Raw genomic sequence first — 18,340 nt, forward strand, 5'->3', positions numbered from 1 at the left:
CCATGTCAGGTGAATGAGGTGACGATGCCCTTCTCTCAGTCCGGGTATTTCCTGGTGTCTGTGGATGCCTGCTCTGGGAAAGTCACCAAGAAAACCTCATTTGCCAAGATGGACACCAAGATGGCACAGTACCTAAAAACTGGAATACCAAAGAGGTAAGCCAGGGAAAATAAGATGACTCACAGCAACACACTTGCATTTGTGACAAGGACATAGAAACTTTCCTATTTCAACAAATCTTCAATTTTATTTCATTTATTTTTTGTGCCAACAGCACAGTATAGCAGAATGATGCAGATTCTTGTTTAATTTACAGATTTGTTTGTTTTCCTGAACAGGTCGATAGTGCTCATGGCAACACGAGGTCAGCCAGAAGGCCTAACTGGTGTAGCACCATATCTGGTCTCCTTTGGTGTGGCCAAAGTTGCTGATCTGCACAGTAAAGGTTAGTGGCGCCCTCACAAATTGATTCCCGCCTTTGTCTCTCTTGTTACTACATATCTGTCAGGGCAGTGTCTCCTTTTCTCATACACTTTGACTGCTGTCTCTTACCACAGAGAGTCTAGCACTCTGGGGATTCCAGGGCAGTTCTTCACCCCCTCCGTGGGTCTCGCTCCAAGCCGGGCACGATGATGAGTTCCTGGGGCTGCAGGAGCGCTACCTGCCACTTGGTCTGGAAGTATACGGCTGTTCGCCACATGCAGCTAAAACACGCAAAGACCTGGAGCTGCTAAAAAAAGCCACGGGACTACAATGACCAATGTGAACTATACAACTTACCTACCCAAAACACTCTTGCACACAGATACACAAACACACACAACCAGCTGATGAATGTGAACTGCTGAACCTTTAATTTATTAACAATGGCAAAGATGTTTACCAGTTTCAAGCGGAGAGAAGGTATTTTATTATGAGTGGGGGTGAGTATTTTTGTGATTTAGTTTGTGTGTCTGCGTGTGTATGTGTAAGTATGCCTTGGGGCCGTTGAGTCAATGCACTTTCCTTTTTAAAGACACAACTTGCCTTATCAGCAAAAATGATCAAACGGAGCTTTGCAATAACTTTATGGTTTATCTTGGACAACAGTCAAAACAAATCCAAAGCACCCATTAACATCTATTATTATTTATTATGTCATAAATGAAAACACAACACAACAATAGTTACAAACAGGCCAGAAGGAAATTATGGAAATAAATTGCATTGTCCCTGAAAAATGAGACCATGTTCAATTGGAACTGAAAATGAAACGAGATGGATTGGATGTGCTCAGGTCAAAGGGAAATAATGAAAATAAATGTCATTGCATCTGAGAATTAAACAGCTATATTTAGCCAAAACGTGTAGTGTACTAAAACAGAGCCAGGAGCCAGTTAGATATGTAAGCTGTTACCGTTATTTATTGCAAAACACCTATAATTTTTAAACCAAGCCATATTCATATTAGTATTTAAAGAGTCATATAGACATAATAGTTTGCAGTGAATTAAATCTGGTTATCTTGCCTTATTGGATTTGCGTAGCTGTGACATACAAAAAATAGCATTAAAGAGATAATTTAATCACATCTGGAGACAGTATGTAGCCCATTAATCTTTTTCCACACACACACATATTTTTAGTTGATGTCTGTAACAACTGAATCTTTAACTGGAAAACCTCCTCTGATCATCGTGCAGCTGTACAAAAAAAAATACTTTAAGCACCTTTATATGGATTCCTACCTGGATTTACTGGATCTTTTATCTCTCATATGTTTATTTATCTCTTCACAGTGATGGTGTCTCAAGTGCTGGCCACATGTACAGCACAGATATACATATACTGTAGATTACTTTTCTTTTTTTTTTTCTTTTTTTTTCTTAAACAAAATTGAATGTTTAACCTTTCATCTGCCTCATACATGATCTTTTCATGTGCATTATTGCCAAAACAGTATGTTGAGATATGATGCCAGGGTGCATTTTTAGAGGTGGCACCCTGGCTATACAGTAGTTAGCAACAAAATGCATACAGATCATATTCTAGCTGTAAGGCTTTATGTTGATACTTACAGTATATAATCTTTTTAAAGGGTGTTTGGATGTGAGCAGGGCTCCCCCACTGAGCAATGATAAGTACCTGTCTGTGACTGTGTGTGTGTGACTGTGTGAGTGTATGACTGACCATGTGAGATAGAGAGAAGACATTTACCTTGTTGCCTTTTAACCACTCTACTGTTAAAAAGAGCAAAAGAACGAGAGAGAGAAATGTTTCCGAACCTTGCCTTTTGTTCAATTGATGCTTTGAAAATGCACAACCAGAGAGTTCCTAATTTTTTTTTTTTTTTTTTTTTTTTAATTAGACGTGAGCTTTGTAAATAGTGTTCAATGTTATAACTCAAACTGTACATGTAATGGACATGTCAAACAGGTTGTCAATTTACTGTGTGTTTGTTTTTTGTCAAATAATGGAAAAATTGAAGTCAGTTCTTTCAATATGGAAACTTGGCATTTGTTATGAAATTGCCAATTAAATAAACATTTATGCTTTGTGATAAACTTCTACCTCTTCACTGTCTTACATCAGTAGCTAAAGGTGAGTATCAATCTCAGGTGACAGGTCTGACAAATGCAAATGATACCTCATATTCAGCGTGTTTGCTCTTCACCTCAGTAACTTCACCACTTGGGGGCAGCCTAGTATTTTTGAGGAATTCCTGCCTTGAACTGTGAAATTAAATGTTATTCTTAAATGAATAATGTCAGAAAATGAAATCAATACAATTAATTTGTATGTAAGTGATAGTGGAGTAGGAATAGTGTCTGAAAGATGTCAAAAAATATTTAGTGTGTAATTCCTGATCTAATGATACAAATGTTTTTCCAGCTAAGGTGACTTTAGATTTACAAAATAACCATCACTGTTTATTTCACCACATCATTCACCAACATGGGAAGTGGCAAGAGGGATATTACAGAGTTTTAATGAGCCTCTGGAAATCACAGTTAACATATTCTATCAAATATGTAAAGTATGAGATGTAAAGATTTCTATAGTAGCAAGATGGGAAGGAGCATAGGCTTTTACTACGATTAATTATGGATGAAAATTATGAATTCATTATCCACAAGGGGCAACTTGTCTCAAAGTCAACAGTTCGTGTGACAACGAACCACAAGGTACAAACTGCAGGTTACTGGATAAATAATGTATGAATTCAGGCACAGGCCTTATTAGATAAAAACACGGCATACTACTGCTGTTGAGAAACATCATTTCTGTGTGCTTGTGTATGAAAATCTTCGACAAGAAGATGATATAAAAACTGTCACTGCATAAAGACACATGGTGCAATCCTCACAGACCACAGACCACCATATGGCTCAGATAGTGAATCTTCTTGTCTATAAAAGGGCCAATGAAGACTGAGTGTTCCCACAAACTTCACACTATTCTGGAAAAGATGCGACTCAGTTTGCCAGTAAAATGATTCACATGAGGACAGTATCATCTGACTCCCAGGCATCATAAAGAGAAAAAAAAAGACAATGGTTGGATTGCACTGCATCTTTTTCATTGTCTTTCACTGATGGTCTCTGCAGGTCCCTGTTTTTTTTTGTTTGTTTGTTTTTTTAGGTTGGCCTTGACACATTCAAATGCTCACATCAGGACAGACCGTTACAATATTTCCCTCACATCTACCATTGCTGAAATGTTTTCAGTAATATTTATGCTCTTAAAAAGAAAAAAAAAACATTGATGATTGTGTTTCTGTCACATGGACGTGTGTCTTTACAGCTGAGTTTTAATTATGTAATACACAGGCTTTTGAACTGTGCAAATACAATTAGAGAAATGCCAAGGCTAAAAATATGACGCTGTGTGTGTATGTGTGTGTGCGTTGGAGTGTGGGCGGGCGGTCGCCTTTGGCAATATACTGTATATTGTTTCAATGAGAGTACAGCTATAGCAACACACGTTCTACGTTATAGTACATCAGTAACTACTGTATCTGTTCTTTTATTGTTTTTAACACTAACTACTCCTGGGATTTTTCTGCCTTCTAACCTTTCTTTTTAAGGTTAAATGAGACAGAAGAGACAAAGAACAAAAAGAAATTGTAGAAAAAGAGAAACAGGAGATAAAGCTGCCTTACCAATGCAGAGATCGGTAACAACAGTTACTCAGTAACATCAGTAACAATTGAGAAAAAACAAGAGTTTAGTGTCAAAGGATAGGGTCACAACTTTTCATGTCTGTCTTAAAACAACAGTCTGGTGCCCATAAAAACACTAAAAGAGGTTTTCCTCGCTGTAATCATTACTCCTGTTGATACTGGCTATTAAAAGATCCCCTTCAAATGTGCTTCATGATGGGGGCCAAAATCCAGTGTGTCCACACAGTCATTTTGTGCAAAAATGCATTTAAAAGTTTATCTGAGGCTTATATGAGGCTTCAGCAGTCTGAGTTAGTCATATCAAGTGGATATCTGCCACATTTACAGTCTTTTTAACATCAAATTCCCTCTTCGTGTTTCCTCAGACAGTGTTTCCCCAGACAGTGTTTCCCTGTTGAGCTGTGGTAACAATAAGAAGGACCTTGGCACCAAAAAGACTAATGTTGAAAGATATCTACTTGATTTGACTTATTTGGACAGCTGAAGCTTCATATTAGCTTCAGATAAACCTGTAAATACAGTTTTGCACAGAAGGAGGACTGTGGATTTTGTCTCCCATCACTTACATTTTAAATGTATTATGAGGGGATCTTCTAATGGTCAGTATGAACAGGAGGAATGATTATGGCAAGAAATAACAATTTCAGTAAGTAAATTTAAATTTGGCTATCTGGGCTAGCTGGTGAGATAGCTAGGCTGTCTTGCTTTGACTATTTGGCTTTGTTTTGTAGTAACTTTCTTTATGCTATATAAATTATACATTTATATAGCATAAAAATATTTTAAAATATAAATAAAACCAGAAAAGCGCATTCAGCAGAGCGCAGATCTCCACTAGGTGTGTACAATCAAAATGGCGGCAAAGATAACAAAAACGAGGATTTATTCATCTTGTATCAATGCATTATAACATGTCGTGTATGAAATTAATCTGCAGATGCTCCGGTTCAAGATAACACCAAACTTCTATGGATGTCAGTTTTTGAGACAGGACAAGGCCAAAACGAGGCTGAACCATGGCCTTGTTTCTATGCTTATTTCTAGCTAATTGCGACAGGTAGTCACCCGATTTTTCACAAAGAAAGGTGTTGTAGTCCGTGAGTGGTGGAAATTAACCTGTTAGCTTAGTCCATAGTGAAAGAGCCTGCTTTTGCTCCCCTACCATTAGTTACTTAATAACTTCATAGAGTCATTAAGTTCAGAGTGTTTACATTTAAGCCGACATTAATCAATGCAGTAAAAACATTTAGCAAGCTGTTCATACTAAATAAGCTGTCCCTGCTCCTGTCTGGTGCCAGGCCCAACAGATGCAGCTTCAGGCTCGGCAGCCCAGTCCCCCCCACCACTGAACCAGCCCCGCTCCCACGTGAAGGAGGAGGTGAGCAGCATTGTGTTGAATTACATGTCAGTTGGTATAATCGCAGGGGGTCTGTTGGATTTTCTTTTTGTTTTGTTATCATGAAAAAAAAGAAAAATGATTAAATTCTTTTCAATGATAAGTATTGTCAGTATACTGAGTTGGTATGTATACTTAGTTCAAAAATCTGCTGCTGATCATTCCATAGATGATAATGTTAATTTATTTTAGTTGAAGAGGATAATGTGTATTTAAGTTATTCATTAATGTTAGCAAAACCTTCCATCCAAGAATTTTACCATTAAATTAACATTTAGACTGTAAAGATGGCCTTATAGAGGGTGTCAGTCTTGCATCAAATAGTGAATTCCACTGTGTGCAGAATGTTGCATGCATGTCTGCACAGTGTTATATTTACATTTATTATCCCCTCCAAGCCTGGAGGGGATAATAAATGTTGACTAATTATGCAGTTGCTGCATTTTGTCTTTGTATGACAGACGGCATGAGCATCTATTTAGTGGAGGCACCTTGGCCACATGTATGTACATCTCTTGCCTCTTTAAGTCCCAGAGCCAATTTATATTCAAAGTGGTATTCACCTGTCGCAGAAACTGACATGACCACTGACAGAAAGAATAGCTTCCTGCCTGCCTTAGATTAGTGGAAGTGTGTGCAATGTGCATGTTTGCATGAAAATTAAGTAAGTAAGTAAGTAACTTTATGTATATAGCACCTTTTGAGACGTCACAAAGTGCTTCACAGAAGAAATAAAGCATAAACATACATATAGACATAAATCACAATAAAAACAATTAAATAGAGCTCTATAGGTGATCACGAGAACTTTGAATTGGATTCTGAATTTGATGGGGAGCCGGTGAAGAGCATTCAGAATCGGTGTCACATGAGACCTGGTCAACAGTTTAGCAGCAGCATTTTGGACCACTTGTAAACGATCCAGGGATGTTTTGCTGAGGCAGGTGAAAAGGGAGTTACGGGTGTCAAGGCGTGACGATATAAAAACATGAATTTTCATTTCCATCTCTGCTTGAGACACAACAGGCCTGAGCTTTGCTAGCTATGTTTCTCAGCAGGGAAAAACAAGAGCTAGACAGACACTTGACATGTTGATCCAGAGTCAGATCCTGGTCCATAGTGATACCTAGACTCTTATGGAGGATTTAACTAACGAGGTGAGACACCCAAGACCATCCCTTATCTTAGGGACGATGCTAGGAGAGGCAGAGAGAGAGAGAGAGAGAGAGAGAGAGGGGGGTGTGAGCATGGCAGCATATAGTCATTAGCTGAGTCCACACAGCAGTTTTATAGCTCAACAGTTAAGTATATTCAAGTTAAGTTTATCTGGATTCCCCAACTCACCACATCGTATCATTTTTTAATCTCAACATTCAATCGGTTCAGTGGTTCCAGTTGATGGTGGTCCTGAATAATTAAACAATTCTGACTGCCACATAGGGGTCCGTTTCCATGACAACCCTTCTCCTGGTGTCCTTGCTGCCCTGAGGAGTAATGTAAATCTCCTGTCTGCTTAATGTCACAGTAACCGCAGCAGAGTGGCACACACAAAGACGCGCCGGTTGGGGTCAGTGGGAGCTTTTGATTACATGTCCGGTCTTCCGTTTCCTCTCAGCCCAGTGTCGTCACGGAGGAAAGGTGAAGCGGAAGGATGAGTTTCATATGCTGTCATGACTCCAGAAGGTGTAGCAGCATTTTTAACACTGTTGGAAGAAGCCACACACAGTTTTTGACTTTCTCTATCATGCAGTGTTGTAACTGACCACAAACTGCTTCAGTATGTACTGATGAGTCAGTGCAGAAGTGGGTGGGATCGCTTTAAGGTCACAGAGAGAATATTTTAATGATGTCCGTAATCTTTTTCGACAGTATGTTGATACTCTCTGCACCACACACACACACACAAAGTCTCTTGATCCTCCTCACACACAACACTACTCAGACATAGTCAATTACCCTTTAACATCAAATGGTTCATCAGTTCCCCAGCCCATTAGACAGTGAATTAACCTTATCTACCTGTAGATGAAGTATGGGTGTGACGGTAATAGCCTTGTCCCAGTCAGAGCTGTTACTAGAAAATATGCCGTGTACTTTCCACGCAGCACGATACTGGCTAATCAGGCCCAAAGAAATGCAATAAAAAACGGATTATGATGCAGTTATTTATTGTCAAAAGTGCTTATACCGTATTTTAATCATTCTCTCTATTAATATGTGGCTTCGTGTCGTGGTTAAGGACTTGAAAGGGCTGCGAGATGTCTAAATGCGAAAACCCAGCATGAGATTGTTAAAGCCAAACTTTTAGTGAGTCTCGACGGATTTGTTCTCTGTGTTACATGAGTCAGTGGGTGATTCAGAGAGCAGTGAAATGAAATCGCTGTGTGTGTGTGTAAAAAACATTAGAAGGTCCTGTAGTTTGGTTAAATGTAATGATCATTTTGTTTGGCTGTAAAGAGGCCTCGCGGAGGCTGTTAAGGCTCAAATGTGTTGCTTTCAATAGATTCAACAGAGCTGTGTCATTTCCGAGGACTAAGTGAACACTTTTGCAACAAAAAACAAAAAGGCTTGCAACCTAAATGTTTATAGAAATATGAGAAAGGCCATTAGTGTTTGGCAATGATGATGACTGTGAAAATAATGATAACATTTAAGCCCGCACTGCAAGCCTCAATCCCTAAACTAACCCAATTCTTGCTGTGTGGTTACCAAACCAAAATAAGCACCGTTCCCTGGAGAAGCTGCACCAGATTTGTGTCTGCTGTGACTGACCAAACATCAGGGCTGGCTGCTCTGCTGAGAGACGCTGCTCCAGTCTGTCACTGATACATCTGATCCTGGTCAACCGCCAAGAGCCCAGGCTCAAACACAGAGGGATCACAGAGTAAATCCTCTGAGACGCCCCTCTCAGTATTTAGCCTGTTAGCCTGAAGACAGCCTAAAGACATACAGTTATCTCCCTGAAACACACTCAATCTGATAACCGGCTACCTTAATTTGTGGCGCAATTGATCGGCTCTGTGTGTCCTGTATGAAGCGTCCGTGTTGTGGAGGGAGAGCAGTGACATCAGAAAGACCCAAAAACATCACCACACTTGCTGATTAGATATAGATTTTGTGCGTCCATAGGTGAAACTAAGAGGAAGATCATGTATTTTCTGCTCTCACACAGTGTCGATTGATTGTCTATGTTCTCCTTGTTGTTCAATCTCATAACCCACAACAATATTTATTAAAACACCCTGATATAGAAAGACTTTAGCTGAATGTGTGGGTTTTTGTCACATATAAATGTAGTTCTACTCTTCATTGCTGTTTCTTCCTGAACTAATGAATCAGTTGTTAACTGCGCAGGTAAAATAAATCACAAAATCACTTTCTATCCTTTATTGAAGTTTTATAGTTTTCCATTAAAGTTAAAATCCTCATCCTCCCCCTCAGCCATAAATGACGCAAACTTAAGTTTTACAACTTAAGGTCATAATGGTGAGCAAGCTTTTTAATGTCTTCTCTGTTTCCTCACTGTACCATCCACACTGTTCCTCCTCCTCCTCCTCCTCCTCCTCCTCTTCACCCTTGTCATCCAGCCCCTTTTCCACAATTATTATTGTCTCTTCTCATTTGTGGCCTACATGCAGTATTTGTAATAATGAGTTTGTTGAATAGAACCACCCACTCAGAGCCAGTTAATTGATTACTAATTGCTAAGCTGTTGTGTGGATCTATTGTCTAAGATGCTACGCCTCCCTTAATTGCTCTCTCTTGCTCCCGCACCGTCTTCTTAGATCTGTCTCTTTCCTCTCTGATTAGAGCATCTTTAAAATTTATCTCAGAAAACCTAAAGCTCAAGGAGGCTTATTTGTGCATGTGTGTGTGTGTGGATGCGGCAGGTGTATATGACGGAGCAGTGCGGAAATGAGCGAGGCCCTGATCAGTATCAGTTTGTACCTAATGTGACAGTCCGCAATTGGATGAGCCATTTTATAATCTCAACGCTGCATCGGAGCAGACAGGCCGTGACGGGAGAGGGGACAAAGTGGTGAACGGGAGAGGAGATGGATGGAGAAACAAAGAGTAGCGAAGGAGCAGGGAAGAAAGGAAGACTGAGATTTGAAAATGAGACGAAGGATGGAAAGAAGTCAGAGAGCAAAATAAAAGGGGTGGAACTGTTACGGAGGGATTTCAGTGAGCAAAGTGAGACGATATGTCATGCTCTTGTTTCTAGACAACAGAGAGGCATCTCAGGGTACTAAAATGATCAGCGGCTTGACAGGGGCCCCTCACTGTTGTCCCAAAAGACCACTCCTCCCCTCTGTTGCTGTGGCATCCGAGTGATCTCTTCATTAATTCATGGCAGAGCGACGTACTAAATTAGCACTCGTTAGCCACCCGCTGTTTACTTTTCTTTATTTGCTATCATTAACCCTCCTCCTTTCAAACTGTGTTCTTTGTGTGTGTGTGTGTGTGTGTGATTATGTGTGCTTGTGAGGATGGGGGGAGGGATTCGGGGTGGGCATCATAACTCCCTCACCTAGCAACCTGCCCCAGGGAGATGCTCAAAGGGTCCAGGTCACTGGGGGGGCGACGCACACACTGAGCCTCCCACCCCGCAAGCCCCTCAGAGTAACTGTGACTCAGGTGGTTTTTGTGTTGATGACGTTCCACCTGCCAGATGCTCGTCAGGCCCAGACAGCAGTCAGATCTGCAAGAACAGGTCTTTCCTCACACCCCTCTTCTCATCCTCTTCCTCTCACCTCCTCTGAAGCACAAGGCCTCGCCGACGTGCCACAGGAAACGGGGTGAAGACGGGTCAGCCAATGAGAAAGAGCAGAGGAGACTGAAGAAAAAAAAAGACATCATCTTCATCACCTCGGACATTTATTTAATCTCCATGGCTGCCAGATGATCTTCTTCTTCCTTCTAACTTTTCAGGCTCAGGCTTGTCATAACAAGCATTTAAACAAATTAGCAAACACCAATCAGAGAGCAGCTGAGAGCTTCACGTCATTATAATACTTGAGATGATAACAACTGGAGGAAGGTTGATCTGGTTGTGGTGTTGAGGCTGTAAGGAGATGATCGTGGAATATCTGGATCCTAGTCTTCAGCCCAGCGTGTCTCATGGACCTACAGATGTGTTTTAATAGAGACTGACAGTGTCACACACACACACACACACACACACACACACACACGCATGCACACGTACAGAGGTTGCGTCATGCCCTGTCCTCCAACACGCCTCCACTAGCAGAGGGACGTCTTGCCCACCTGTGGCTTCTGACTCCTGGAGCCAGCCATCTTCTCTCAGCCATCGTTTCTCTCTTCTTCCTATCACCTGGTTTGTTTCCTCTTTCCTCATCTGGTTGTAAAATTACCCAGCGTTACACATTTCTGTTTAGACTTTCTTTTTTCTTAAAAAGGAAAGAAGGAGCTTCTCTCAGAAGAGGATTCAGAAGTTCAAGACTCAAGTGGAGGAAGGTGGAGAGGAAAACGATTCCCAAAGGAGCCTTAGAGACTTTCAGAGTGGTAAGACATCGGCCATTTTGAATCTGAATGCTCACTTGGAAATGAAGCTTAAGAAGTTGTTTTAAGGGCTAAATGTATTTATTTAAAAAAAAAAGACATTGAAAAAAGAGTTAACACCTGGACAGAAAGTTCTGAAATCACAAAAAAGAGGAAAAATGTTGGGTTCACTATTGTTGATACTTGTTTCTGTGTTGAACTTTTAGTAGCAGATGATTTAAACTGCATGATGCTAGTAACAGATCAACACTGAGAAGTTGTCGGCTACTGGGGTGCTAAATAAATGATTGTCGTCTCCCTATTCCCTCTCTTTCTCGCTTTGCCCCTCCATCTGTTAACTGTTGGACACTGAAGCAGCCATATGCTCTCTATGTATAAATCATCCTCCATAGCCTGCTCCCTGTTAGTCTGATAAAACATGGATTTAGCACATTTCTCCAGAAAAAAGCCTTTGAGGGATTCTCTATCCATTAACCAACGTGATTCTCTTTTCACTTATGTCTTTCCTTAAATATTGATATTAGGTTTTTGTGGGATTGGGGGGGGGGGGGGGGGGGGGGGGGGGGGGGGGACTTTGAGAGCTCCTTCCTTCCTTACACCTTTAAAGCCTCATTCCCACAACTACAGCAAACACCACTGCTAGCCACATAGCATCAGTTGTAAATGTCAAGTCTTTCTTTTCTCTTGAGTTTTATTTCTATGATGCAAAAGTGACAAAAGATCTGGTCATAACCTGCAGTTGTCCTTCACTGGAGATGGAAACAGTTTTTTTTGCTTGTGCGTATGAGTTTGCACATGCTTTAGTCTCTTCTCTATGATTCAGTGATTAGCGACTTGTCTCCGAGCCGGTCCGTGGCTGTCGTTCAGGCACAGATGAGCTGTCCCTCGTTAGTGTTTGTATGGCTTGACCAGCGAGCCAGTGAATCATTCGAACACACACACACATTACAACTGCATAATTTCGTGAGCATATTGAGGATATCATCAGTTTGCTGGCTGTCATTCAGACTGTTGTCAAATAGCCCGTGAGATGTGTAGGAGTTTCGGCAGCAGTGTGGACACTTTTGGTGACACTTCTCCACAGGAGGCTGCGTTTGCTTTTGACTAATCTGCTATTACAGCTTGACAGCTTGTTGAGTCTTTCCCAGCTGAATCACTGCCAGCTGAGGAGAAAACAACAACAAAAAACAAAATATAGCTCCAATCTTATCATGTATCTATCTTCTTTTTTTTTACACTGTCGATTTCTCTGGTTGTACCTCTGTTGCAGGAGGGTCTGCTGAGGGAAATGATAACTCGCACAGCTGCAGTGTTGATTTTGTGGATGGAAGATCCCTTTTCTGTTTGCATTATTAATACTCCACCAAAATATTGTCTGTAAATATGTACCTGATGCACAAAGCAGACATATATAAGAGAAAATTCACAAATTGTGGCATAAAGAAACACCCATATTGTGTGTGGTTACTGAGCGTGAATTATTGATGGCATCAGCCTGCTTAAAAATGCATCCCCAACCTTTCTGTCGCACAGAGAGAGGAAGCAGTAATTAGTGTTAGGATATGAGAGGAGACAGGCACTAATCATCAGTGGGGTAAACACAACAGCTTTTTTTGGAAGAAACTCTATTGCCAGACTCAGGTACACAAATCCCAAATTCTTTAAATTGCAATAAAATGAATCATAATCCCTCATTTTTGACACATGATCCAGCTGGTTTGGTTTCAGAGGGATGGGTAGAGCTGTGTGTCTTTTCCTTTTGCGCAAGTGAAGAAAAAAAAAAAAAGAGGTTATGTCTGATTATGAAAAGATAAATGCAAAGTCGGAGGAAAGACTCGGGCGAGCCACTTATCACAGACCATTTCATGTTCAAGGACAAGGCGATCCTGAATTCATTACACAAATTTACATTGATTCAAGTGAAGTGGTTACACGCCACACTCTGGCACTCAAAGATGAATAAATATAACAAACTGTGAAAAAATGGAGGGATGTGGAAAGGGGGAAGTGTTGAGAAAATGAAGAGCTGGTGGTGAAAAGTGATGGTCAAATCTTGTGAAAGAAGTGTCTGTCACACCCTGCATTAAAACCTTTGATTATTTGGTATTAATGTGGAGCTCATGGACGAATCCTATTTAAGGGTTTATTGACTGAGCAGAGACTGAAACCAAAAGTAGTATTTTTCATCTAGAAATGGAAAGTTTTTAAAAAACTAAAATATTCATTTATTTGATCATTTGTGTGTTATTATCCCTCTATTCTCTCTCAAATATATCGATATTTGCTGTCATAAATCAAAATATTCCCCACTGTGCTGTCATTATATACTGTATAGTATAGTATGGTCTGTCTAAGGATGGAAAAAAGGGACTTATGGCCGCAGTAATCTGATCATCAGCACCACAGAAGTGGATAAATATAACTGTGAAATCAGATTCGGATAAAAACTGATCTATTAAATCAAATTAAGACTGAATGAAGCTTTGTATACCCAAGACCTGCATGTACAGAGCCTTCTTCTTTTTTTCATAAATTTTTGGTCGCTTGGCACCACAACATTTGGTCTTGACTGTGGCGAGATTTCTAAAACTTTTTTTAAACGTTTTTAAACAAATTTTGTTTATAATACTCTCGCCTCTGTTGAGATGAGGCTTGTTTGATATTAAAACCACATTCTGCAGCTCGCGTCTGTGTATTTGTTTACTTCACTAGTTGGAAACATTAATTCTGTGAAGCACTTTCAATTAGCTGAGGTCGGAAACACTTTCATAACACCTGAACAAAAACCTCTTGAGAGCTAATCCTAATCAACTTTTACAATTTTTTTTCTTTTTAATGCAGTTTGTATGAGGATGAGAAATATCTAAACCCTCCTGGCAACTAAAAACTAACAAATTAGACTTTATCCTTGAAAACATTGTATGCAACAACCTTGACTTCATATCACATGTAATTTTCATGACTCCTTTTACAAAACCAATCAGTTAAGTTAATTCATGCAGTGAATATAAAACAACTGTATTCAGCTAGCAGTGAGAAAACAGAAGGTGTAGATTGAAAAAGCAATAAAAGGATGGAGCAATGGAAGGAATGTGTCAGTTTAAAGCAAATAAACTACCATGAAAAGACTTATGCAACCCATTTTTGGGTGCACGTTTTCAACAAATTGCATCATGCTTCCAGTATGAAGGCTGTAGCATCGACAGATCCTTTGCAAAAGAAAGTATATGACAAAACTAATCGACTGCAGTTTGAAAAGACATTATGCTGGTAACAAACAGTGTTAACAGTATTCACGCAAACATTATTTAAATGTTTTAAAATTATCATTATGTTGCAAATATCACAGATGTTAGTAAATTATGGAATAAAATTGTATTTGATTTCATATTTCACAGATTTGAAGACGACATCATGAAGTAATGATGAGATTTTGGATTGTGTTGATATCTTTATGTTGATGTTTTCTTACTGTCTTCTCTGCGTCTGTTCCTGATTCTGTCCTCCAGAGGAAGATGACGAGGAAATCTCACAACAGAAGAGTACTGACCCCGCTGTGCACAGAGATAAAGGTAGAAGACACACTTCCTGTTTCTTCAACATGACAGACAGATAATGTACAAAAACATGAATGTTACTTTAATAATGATTCATTTATGTAATTTTATGTATATATATATTTATCAGTTATTCATAGTGCATGTATTGACTGCATATATTTATATATACACGTCTTCATTCCTATGCGCAACATAAGCTGATTAGAATCAGAAATTATTTTAATAAGTCATCTGCAAAACTGCCTGAACAGATGCTTTTGCTAATTGACATAAGACGGATGCTGTAATCCTGTAATTAATTACTGACATTTCAGGGGTAAAAAACAAGTTTACAACATTGTACTCCATGTCCACCACTTCAGACAAGGCTAATCTTGAACAGTAAGCAAAAGTGTAAGTTTCCTTAATTTTCCCTCAAAAACACTATAAGGAAACATTCAATATTTTTTATAATTTTATTTTAAAGCCAGAGTGGCTGACTGTTTTTTTTCTTTCTTGTTTTTTTGTCTACATTTTGCAGTGGAAAGATTTTTAATTCTGATATTCATTTTCAGTAAACGTGTACTTTCAGACTGTCAAAGACATGACATTAAAGTGGGTGACAAATACTCCACAGAAGGTTTTAGAAGGCACAAATTTCCAACGCTCAGATTAAGAAAAGAGCCTTCGCTCTGGATGTATGAAAGTTGAATATAGCCGCGTTTAGCAGCAGATGAATAATTTGTTCCACAAGCTTAATTTTTGTATTTAAATACAGTCGAAATAATAAAACCTCAGATTTTGCTGTGGTTCAACGTGGTTGTGTAGTGGTGATAGTTATTACATCAGCAGCTCTGCCACCATGGTTCAGATATTGACTATAAGCCACTTCATATTCAAGCATTCTTATTTTTTGTGGGGAAAACAGATAGACTTTGATCATCAGCAAACTTCAAGATCAGAGAGTATCATCTTGTTTAGAAGGTCTGACAATTAGTATTTGTTTTGGAGATTAGAAGCAGACTGAGCAATTTTTCTCAAGTATTTTGTTATTCCCTCAGATAATGGCAGCTCCATTTGCAGGGGCATGCTTTACTCTTTTCTCTCTTCTTCTGCTGTAACTTGTTAGTCTGAGCTTGACACTCTTCACAACCCCAGAATAAATATCCAGCTAATCAGACAGACAATTAGAAAGCCCCTCCAGAGAAAAAAGTTACTTGTTTAATGAAGTGACCTGAAATTAATGGGTATAGTTTTGATCAGGCAAGCAACTTTGTAGGCCTTTTTTAAATGCATGTATTTTTTTTTACCATTTATATTTCACACTTTAATTAGTTGAAACTGAACAAGATGTCCTCTGGGAAAGTTTTTTTGGCTCAGTATTGCTTTATATTTTTTGTTGTTTTTTTGTTAAACTATTTTCATATTGCGAGCGACATATTTGCGGTCACTGTGGTCATCCAGCATCTGCAGGAAAAATGTCTGGCAACTCGAGATCAGTAAGTGATGAAGTCATGTAACATGGTTGCATGCGTACATCTGTATGAACGTGTGTAAGTGAGACACAGACAGACAGAAACATGACTATTTTTGCAGGTCATTGTGTGTGTGTGTGTGTGTGTGCGTGGGGGAACGTGTGTTTTGTGTGGATGTAATGGTGTGAAATTTTACATGGGTGCACGCGGTGATACATGGGAGGATTATAATGAAACACTGATGATGCAACATCTAATTTTTTGGGTTAGTAACCATGGCAACCACGTAACCCTGTGTAGGTGGGTCTTTGATGTGAAAGAGAGGGGGGTGGGTGGGGGGGTGGTAACTCGGGGGCATGAGGGAGGCAGATGTCAGCAAGTACAGACCGACATGTCCAAACCTTCAACACGTGTCAGATTTTCTCGGAGCTCTTTGGGTGAAATTGACAACTTTTACTTCCCTTTTATTTCAGAGTTTATGGCTTTTCTCTCTATCACAGGATTTCTTCATCTGTTTTGGCCTGTACCCCCATTTTTCCACATATTAAGAGATGTTAAGTTGTCATAAAAATTTGAGTGTGGCATGTCTTTGGCATATTTTTAAAATTACATAACATCATTGTTGTTGTCATCACACCTACTTTAATCAGTGTTTTTACATTAATCACCATTTTTACATTAATGACTAAATATAATGTCAAAGGGATCTGCTGTAGTTACAAAAGCAGCATTAGTGCTGCTTAGTAAATTAGTCTCACACCTCTAATGATTTTTTTTTGCAAATGTTATGCTAATTTCACTGTACACTAATTTTCTGAGTTGGTGGAGAACAAAACAGAGCTAAAAATGAATATAACACTATTTACAACACAATATTACCTATTGTGGATTTATGCAGCTTGGTTGTGGCTTGAGGTTCAGATTTGGTCAGAATATTTTGGCAAATATGTCTAGAATTGGGGAAAGTGTGACTCCCAGTGGTAATATCAAAGGCAAATATCAAGCTATAATCTCCTACAGCTGAGATCCCCCAGGAGGAGACAGAGCTGAAAATGTTGACTGGTCTCTTTTGGTCCCTTTGGTCCGCACATTAGCAAAGATAATGTCACTAAAGTACTTAGACACTGTGTATTCACCATAGTTATCATAATATCATTTTGTCTCATAGCTAGCTAGCTGTGATGTTTTGTTAAAGGCTAAAATTGACCTGTTATGTTAGGCCTACTGTGAGCTGCCCAGAAAAAGATTTCTATTAACTAATTCTGCCAAAGTTCCTCCAAATTCCTCTCAGGTGTTAACCTACATTGCACAATAAACAATAAAATATAATGTTGCTTATTAACAAGTTCAGGTAATATCAATTTGCATCAAGCTGCACATTAATTAAAGGGAAATTCTGGTATTTTTCAACCTGGACCCTATTATCCCATCATTCTGTGTCAAAGTGACTAATGGGGACAAAAATTTTTGGAATCAGTCCAGTATTGAGCAAGAGCACTCCAGCTGGCAGTCGTGAAACGGACAGCAATGTAAGGCTGACTTTCATCACGAGTAGAGTGTAAGAAACTAGTAAGGAAACTAAAAAAACTAAGTTCAATGACGTATTATCCTGTGGACTATTATGAAGATGATCGTGAGTCATTTCACTGGTATTTATTTGAGCTTAAGTACACAGAAAGGAGATAAACAACTGAAAGAGGAAAAACCAAGAATGGGGGCAGAAAGGCAACAGGACTTTCAGTAAGTCAACGTACAGTAACAGTTACTTAAGAGAAACTGCTTTTGTTTACTGAAGAGTGAAAACCTTTTCTGCAGAGTCAGATCTGTTGCTGCCAGACTCGGAAAATCTAGAAGTGTCCACGGATGAGAGTAATCCCAGCTGTGTAACTACTACACATGGATTTACAGCGTTTATCAACATTGTCGTCCTGGAGACTATTTCACCTCCACTGGATGAAAAGAGCAAGGCTGGCCGGATCAAACGTTCAGCTCCACACAGTAAGAAATATGTGATTACAACACGTAACTGTGTGAGAAATTACAGTATGTAAGTCTCTTATCATCCAGTGGTAGCCCATGGTGTGGATCCGGTCATTTTATCCTCGAAATTTGGAAATACATGAATCGTATTTCATCTACTAAGTTACTACTTCTCTAGCATGAACAAACGTTGAGCTATCCACGGCCTCACACGTAAAAAAAAAAAAAAAAACTGACGTGCAAAATGCCCTGGAGTTATGCA

At 39.4% G+C, this 18,340-nt stretch overlaps 2 protein-coding genes across 10 annotated transcripts in view; both read left to right on the forward strand.

Annotated features, from left to right (window-relative positions):
- Window positions 1-2,543, forward strand: part of cemip2 (cell migration inducing hyaluronidase 2) — a 29,206-nt gene extending 26,663 nt beyond the window's left edge. Inside the window, exons 22-24 of the mRNA XM_044368813.1 lie at window positions 10-155; window positions 339-445; window positions 558-2,543. Coding sequence (XP_044224748.1) covers window positions 10-155; window positions 339-445; window positions 558-757 — 453 coding nt within the window. The 3' untranslated portion in view covers window positions 758-2,543. The remainder of the gene's footprint in view (window positions 1-9; window positions 156-338; window positions 446-557) is intronic.
- Window positions 2,544-5,244: 2,701 nt separating this feature from the next.
- The window catches only part of trpm3 (transient receptor potential cation channel, subfamily M, member 3), a 150,918-nt gene continuing 137,822 nt past the window's right edge, over window positions 5,245-18,340 (forward strand). For 3 of the 9 annotated variants that reach the window (XM_044368825.1, XM_044368847.1, XM_044368832.1), the window contains exons 1-3: window positions 5,248-5,540; window positions 10,982-11,087; window positions 14,594-14,656. Coding sequence is in view for 2 of the 9 variants with exons in the window: in XM_044368853.1 (XP_044224788.1) it covers window positions 14,600-14,656 (57 nt within the window). In the remaining 7 variants the exon portion in view is untranslated. Of the gene's footprint in view, window positions 5,541-10,981; window positions 11,088-14,593; window positions 14,657-18,340 lie in introns of all 9 variants that reach the window. The other 6 variants (XM_044368870.1, XM_044368874.1, XM_044368883.1 and 3 more) reach the window with 5 other exon arrangements.

Source organism: Thunnus albacares, chromosome 2, assembly GCF_914725855.1.
Source record: "Thunnus albacares chromosome 2, fThuAlb1.1, whole genome shotgun sequence".
NCBI classification, from domain to species: domain Eukaryota; kingdom Metazoa; phylum Chordata; class Actinopteri; order Scombriformes; family Scombridae; genus Thunnus; species Thunnus albacares.